This window comes from Marmota marmota, unplaced genomic scaffold (assembly GCF_001458135.2).
Source record: "Marmota marmota marmota unplaced genomic scaffold, marMar, whole genome shotgun sequence".
Lineage (NCBI taxonomy): Eukaryota > Metazoa > Chordata > Mammalia > Rodentia > Sciuridae > Marmota > Marmota marmota.
Window position 1 is genome coordinate 2,272,899 of NW_026000001.1, and position 6,350 is coordinate 2,279,248.

The window sequence follows — 6,350 nt, forward strand, 5'->3', positions numbered from 1 at the left end:
CCCCCCCCCCCCCTTTTGCTATAAGGTTAACTTCCAACAGGTTCATAACTAAAATTGTACTTTCTTTCTTTAGCGGCATTCAAATGCTTCACAGTCACTTTGTGAAATCGTTCGCCTGAGCAGAGACCAGATGTTACAAGTTCAGAACAGTACGGAACCAGACCCCTTGCTTGCCACTCTAGAAAAGTATGTTTAAAACTCTGTTCTCATTTTTCTTATTGGTGCTATTTGATGTGTTACCTCAAGAGTGACTGGTAAGTGAAGTGTTCCTCCTGTTGGAATTGTGTCCTGAAAACACCTGTGGTGGTAAGAGGCAGGAAGCCTGCTTCTCATACAGCCTTTGTGGCACACAGTAGAAACCCACAGGGGATGAAGGTGAACGAGTGACCTTTATGTGTCGACTTCGAACTTGTCACATGTGTAACATAGAAGTCTACAGAGCCACCCTAAGATATGATAGTCACATCAAAGCTGTAGTCAACACCTCCAGGAGCTTTTGATGAAGAATAGTCTTGGGTACATATGAATTTGACCCGTTTTAATTGGCAGTTTCTCAAGAAGATCTTCCTAGGGTTTACTGTCCTTGGGCTGACTAGGGGCGACCTGAACTCTTTCCAGATTGGGGTGATATTATTACATATTTTTTTTTGGTAGAATGTTTACTGTCAACATGTGCAGACATTTGACCTGCATCCAAACAGCTAATAGTTATATTATAGAGTGTTAATGTTAACAATACTTATTCAAGTTATTCATCCAAAGTGGGGAAATATATTAACAGGGGACGACCTGAACTGGAATAAGTATTATTGTTTTGTTGTGAACCCACAGGTGCTTTACCACCGGACTATATCTCTAGACCTTCTTTTTACATATTTATTTATTTAATTACTTAATTTATTTTGAGGCTGGGTCTCAGTAAGTTGCCCTGGCTGGCTTCAAACTTGGGATTTTCCTGCCTCATCCTCCCAAGTAGCCAGGATTACATATGTCCACTATTGTGCTTGGCCATACATACTCCTTTTAAACATACAACACCTTCTACGTTCAAATCTTTAATATTATTCTTTAGATTGAACCTTCTAAAAGTCCCATTTAGGTTGGTTAAAAATATTGAATATTAGCAATTTCATATTGTATATTACGTTGCTGTCCAGTAAACATAAAAGCCACATACAATTTCAATGCTTTTATATAAAAGTCTTGAAATCCAGCATGTATTTTACACTTAGCACATGTCAAATCAGATGAGTTCCATTTTGAGTGTCAGTTGATGGCCACATGTAGTGAGTGGCCTGTGCAGAGTCAACCCAAACATTGGACAGCTTAATAGTGATCTGAGTTCCTCAGGCCACCACAGCCCTCCATCTACACAGCTTTATTTGAGCCAAATGTATGAGCCAGAGAGCCATTGGGGTTCATGTTTCTGCTTGCTTTTGTAATTAAAACTCAGTCAATGGTAAGTTCTTGAATGAAGATAAGTATATGCTCGTTATTTGTATCATGCAATATTAAAGTAAATTTTCTCAAATACAAGGACCTGATGAGTCAGTGGCCCTGTGATGTCACCAAATAAAATCTCCACTGCACTTGGCAGTGGAGAGACCATCTCTCATTGTGCTTCCCACAGTCTCATAGGGAATGGGAATCAAACCTTCCATCTCCTGGTATGTTCCCACGTTGTGATGGTTCTTTTATTGTCCATTGATTATGAAAAACACAGTGACAGAAGACTTCTGTGAGTTTAAGAAACCCTTGTTAATCATCATGGCATCTGTATATATTTGGTAAATACATTATATAATAATGTAAAGTATCTATTTAAATGTAATTATTTCATAACAGTGTAGATGATTTTTAAACCAATCTTCTGGTAGTTCATAATACACAAATGAATTGCCTAATTCTGTATTACAATGGCCAGGAGCCCACAGATGGGGTACTATCATGTGGATGAATATAAGTTTGTACTCAGGGTTGAGTTTGAAATGAGCTGAGGATAAAGAGAATGGTAAAGAATGTGGTTAAGTGGGCTAAAGTGTTTAGTAATCAATATTTAGCCTGGGAGGCAGTCTGGGCTTAAATGAGTGCATTCCATTTAGTAGCTCTGGAAAATTTTGGAGTTCAAATATTCTTTATGTGAGTGAACAGTTATTTTTGGATTGGACTATATGTGTCTTTATCCCATTTGAACCAATTTTTTTTTTTTTTTTAAAGTGGGTCTTTTCTGTGGCCACCTATGTAAAAACAGAAGCTAGGAGGAGCCATTACCCCATAGATAGGGTAAAGAACCTAAGTGGCTTCATCATAAATTATTGGTGTTTATCCAGTAACTCCTGTCTTTTAAAGCAGAAAAGTGAATATATTCTCTCGTGTAAATAAATGCCTTTTTGTCCAAAGAATGTGAAGGCATTTCCTTTTACCTTGTTTGATAAGCTTAGTCCTTTAGGTTTATGATTTTCTCTGTATTTGAGGATATTTGTGTTTAGGTAAGACTCCAAATATGGCATATCCACTGTATCGTTGACTATTGATGATCAAGGTTTTGCTGTGTTGTTTTTTTCCATCACCAATTCTTTCATGAATAAGGCAGACTTCCAATTTGATGTAGCCGTGAAATGCTCAGGCCTTTTAGCCTTTAACTTTAGGTTTTAGCAGGTGTGGAAGTGTGACATTGCTGTCTAATAGAAAGAGTGCTCTTGCTGTTGGATGAGGAGAATATGGACAGGTACAGGTGTGTGCTCCAGTACCCTCCACCTGGAGTGAGCCACCATTTGAAGAATGTACATATATACTGTACAAGGCAATCTGTTTTCCAGTGCACAGTTCCTGACCTGCATAGATTCTATAGACTTCAGTGTCTTGTGTGACATTTACAGTACTCTTGGTTATTGGTCTTCCAATCCATTTTAGTGCTGCTCTGGGAGTGTGGGTCTGAAATTGACTTCCTGCAAGGGGACCCTCTGAAGTTAACATTAGATACCAGTTTTATTTGCTTCTCCCTAATAGAGATTCTTTCTTACTTGCTGCCTGAGTCTGGAAAGAGATGGTTAGTGAAACTGATGTGCAGTGCAGTGAGTACAGCTATACCTTGGGATGGCTGGCAACTTTCTAGATGAGTAGCCAGGGACAATCTAGCTATGTGTCACATTTATAAGGGAGATCCTTTTCTTAATTCACATAGATTTGGAAAATTACTGAAATATTTTAAGTTTTCTTGGAGGGTATCCATTATAAATTGGAAGTACCAATTACCTTTATGTCTTCCATTGGTTGTGATCTTGCATATGTGAGAGAGAAGTGGAATGGGAAGAGCCTGCAGAGAATGCTTTTGGGGCGATAGGTTACCAAATTTTAACTATAGAGTAAAAGGCAGTGATTGGTGTTCTCTTTTACCCATTTTAGAGCTTTCTTAATTCTGCATTCATACTTTTGTGGGAAAACATTTATGGTTTCTAATTTGCTGTTTTGAAAAGTGTTCCTCCTTATGTGGAGGTGAGGCGTTCTAAGTCTTTTTATCTCCTTCAGCTATCACCACCACCATCATCTGAGCCAGAGGTGACATCCAGCTTTGCAGTACTTGTTGGTCTCAGCAAGATTACCAAAGTGACACAGGGCCCAGATTATTTTGCTGGGGGGATTGGGTCAAGGAATCAGTAGCTATGAGAGTGGTATTTATAATCACAAACACTTGCCTCCCTTAATAAGTATATCAAAGTAAATTATGTGAAACAGGGATGCCCATGTGCAGTAAGCCCTTCTTGAGCTATTGTATGACATGATGCTGTAGTCAGTGCATTACTGTTGATTTGTTTCCCTAGGCAAGAAACCATCGAACAGCTTCTATCAAATATTTTCCATAAGGAGAAAAATGAATCAGCCATAGTCAGTGCGATCCAGATTCTGCTGACTTTGCTTGAGACACGGCGACCGACGTAAGCTGTCCGTTTATCATATGAAGCGATCCATGTTGTTTTTAGAAGCTAAGTTAAGGTCTTGGTAGATAAGCCACAGTAGCATGCTCTTGAGTGTCAGGTGCTGAATCTTCTGTGTGAATGATAATAGTTATAGGATTGCTGTGTATTATGGGGGTGCAATTGAAAAATGTGGTTTGATAAATATGATTTACTAGCATTATTTAGACTCTAGTTATTTGGGTTTTATAGTACTTAGAAATATTACTGAAATAAAAGCTATAGTAGGCAAATCAAAACCATAGATAGTGGCTCAAACACTAAGTAGCTTGTTTCTTGTTCATGAAAATTATAAGTGGGTGTTCCTGGATGGTGGGCAGCTCTCCTACAAGTGTTGATTCAGGGACTGTTTGCATTTCCTGCTTCTTTCTGCAGATCCTAACTTTCGGTTGTTTGTTCTGGGTTTTACCTGTGAGGGTGCTGCAGTTTCGGAGGCTGGTTAAGACAGGTGGACAGGTGGCTAAGGTTTTAAGAAAAGATTTCTGCTGCTAAGTATTTCACAATCAGGAGTATAGAATGTTTTCCCTATGTGTAGCCTCCTGTCCCTGGACCATTCTTTAGGTATGTGTTTTGTTACTCTTGACAGTTTTCTCCAGTGCTACTGCACTTACTTTTTGTCACAGTTTTCTAACTGCTCTTGAAGCAAGAGAACTTGAAGAGGCATGTGTATGTAACTGTTTGGGAATATATGGTTTACAGATTGGAATTTTCCCTACCTCACTGCATACATCCAGTGAACCAGGGGACATGAAGAGATGGAGAGTCTGCCCTTGGCATGTGGAATCTTTAGCCATCTAGATTTTTTATTTATTTGTATGTGGTGCTGAGAATCGAACCCAGTGCCTCACACATGCTAGGCAAGCGCGCCACCACTGAGCCACAACCCTAGCCCCGGTAAAGCATAATTTAAGTCATGTAATCAAGAACTTAAGTTTCATTAATCAAATGGTACAAGACTGCCTTGCTGCTCATGCTTTAAGGCCATCACACCATCTCTCTCCATCAGTGGATTAAAAACATATCAGGTTGTACTGTGAAGCTTATACAGACTACTGTAACTTGAAATAAATCCAAGAAAAAGCCTAAAGTTTTGCATAGGAAAGTGAAAAAAGACGCATAATTGTATCACTTAAACAGCACAAAAAATAGAGGAAAATTTCTGACCAAAAGGAACTTTGGTAATCACATGAGAACGATTTACAAAATACCAAGCAAGATCAAGTTTTAAAATAAGGCTCAGATCTTAGCTTTATCCCGATAAAATTTCTGAATCCCAGGTGAAAAGAAGTCTTACAAATGTCTGGATAAGGAAAATAGGCTACTTGTAAATCCAGTCAATTGCCAGGCTTCTCATCTGTAAGCTGAATAAATATTGGCATTTAAGGGCACGGCTGTGAGCCCAAGGCACTCTGGATGTACAAAAGCAGAAGAGGCATTTTCACCCCCGTGGGAACTCAGTGTTCCATCTTGTGCTGTTCCTGGGGTACAGTTACTTAATGAGGACTTCACCAGAACCAAACAGAAAAATAAGAATAATGAGCTTAAGATAGGGAAATTGTACTGGAAACTTATGGTCAAGAACAGGTAGAGCCAAGTGCAGAGGTGCATGACTAGCCACTCGGGAGGCGAAGGAGGAGGATCACAAGTTCTAGATCAGCCTCGGCAACTTAGCAAAACAAAAAGGACTAGGGCTGTAGCTCAGTGCTAAAGTGCTCCTGGGTTCAATCCTAAGTACCAGAAAAGAAAAAAGAAATAAGTAGAGGTGTGTAAGTTAATATCATAAATTTAAATGTTAAGAATAAACAATTGAAAAAAAAGAATAATTGAAACAGGAAGTCAGATGTTGAAAAAAAATGAAATGATTCCAGGTTATTTGAATAAAACTCAATAAGAAGGGGTAAGTGCATATTATGGTTCAGATCTTTAACTGTGGCACCTGAGGTATGTTTTCATGCATAATTTCTTCATCTTGATAAAATTATAGTTCAGAGAGATTTTTTTAAATAAACATTGGAGTAATACATTATTTAATTTCTGGAGTATCTGAGTGTATCTGAGGGTCAGCAGAGTGAAGAAACCCTGGGAGGTGTGGATACCCAGGTGATTTGCATACACCTGCAATCCCTTCAGAGAGTACTGGGAGGGGAAGGGGGGCCAACGCTAGAGAGTGAGAGCCGCCACCACAGGACCACCTTCAGAAGTGGAACAGCAGCCTTGGGAGAAAGGCAGTTTTTCACTAGGATCCTTCTCTGTTCTTGTCCCAGACTCCTAAGCCCCTGAGGAAAGGGAAGCAGCCCCTTTAACTCTAAAGACACAATGAAGACTATTTGTAATAGAAGGAAGAGACCTGGGGTGGGGGTAGGGGGTAGGGGGAGG

The 6,350-nt window shown here is 39.4% G+C and overlaps 1 protein-coding gene across 38 annotated transcripts in view; it reads left to right on the forward strand.

Annotated features, from left to right (window-relative positions):
* Ppp6r3 (protein phosphatase 6 regulatory subunit 3) overlaps positions 1–6,350 on the forward strand; it is a 142,836-nt gene that overhangs the window by 66,795 nt on the left and 69,691 nt on the right. For all 38 annotated transcript variants that reach the window (XR_007349304.1, XR_007349305.1, XR_007349306.1 and 35 more), the window contains 2 exons: positions 74–186; positions 3,822–3,935. Coding sequence is in view for 35 of the 38 variants with exons in the window: in XM_048807788.1 (XP_048663745.1) it covers positions 74–186; positions 3,822–3,935 (227 nt within the window). In the remaining 3 variants the exon portion in view is untranslated. The remainder of the gene's footprint in view (positions 1–73; positions 187–3,821; positions 3,936–6,350) is intronic.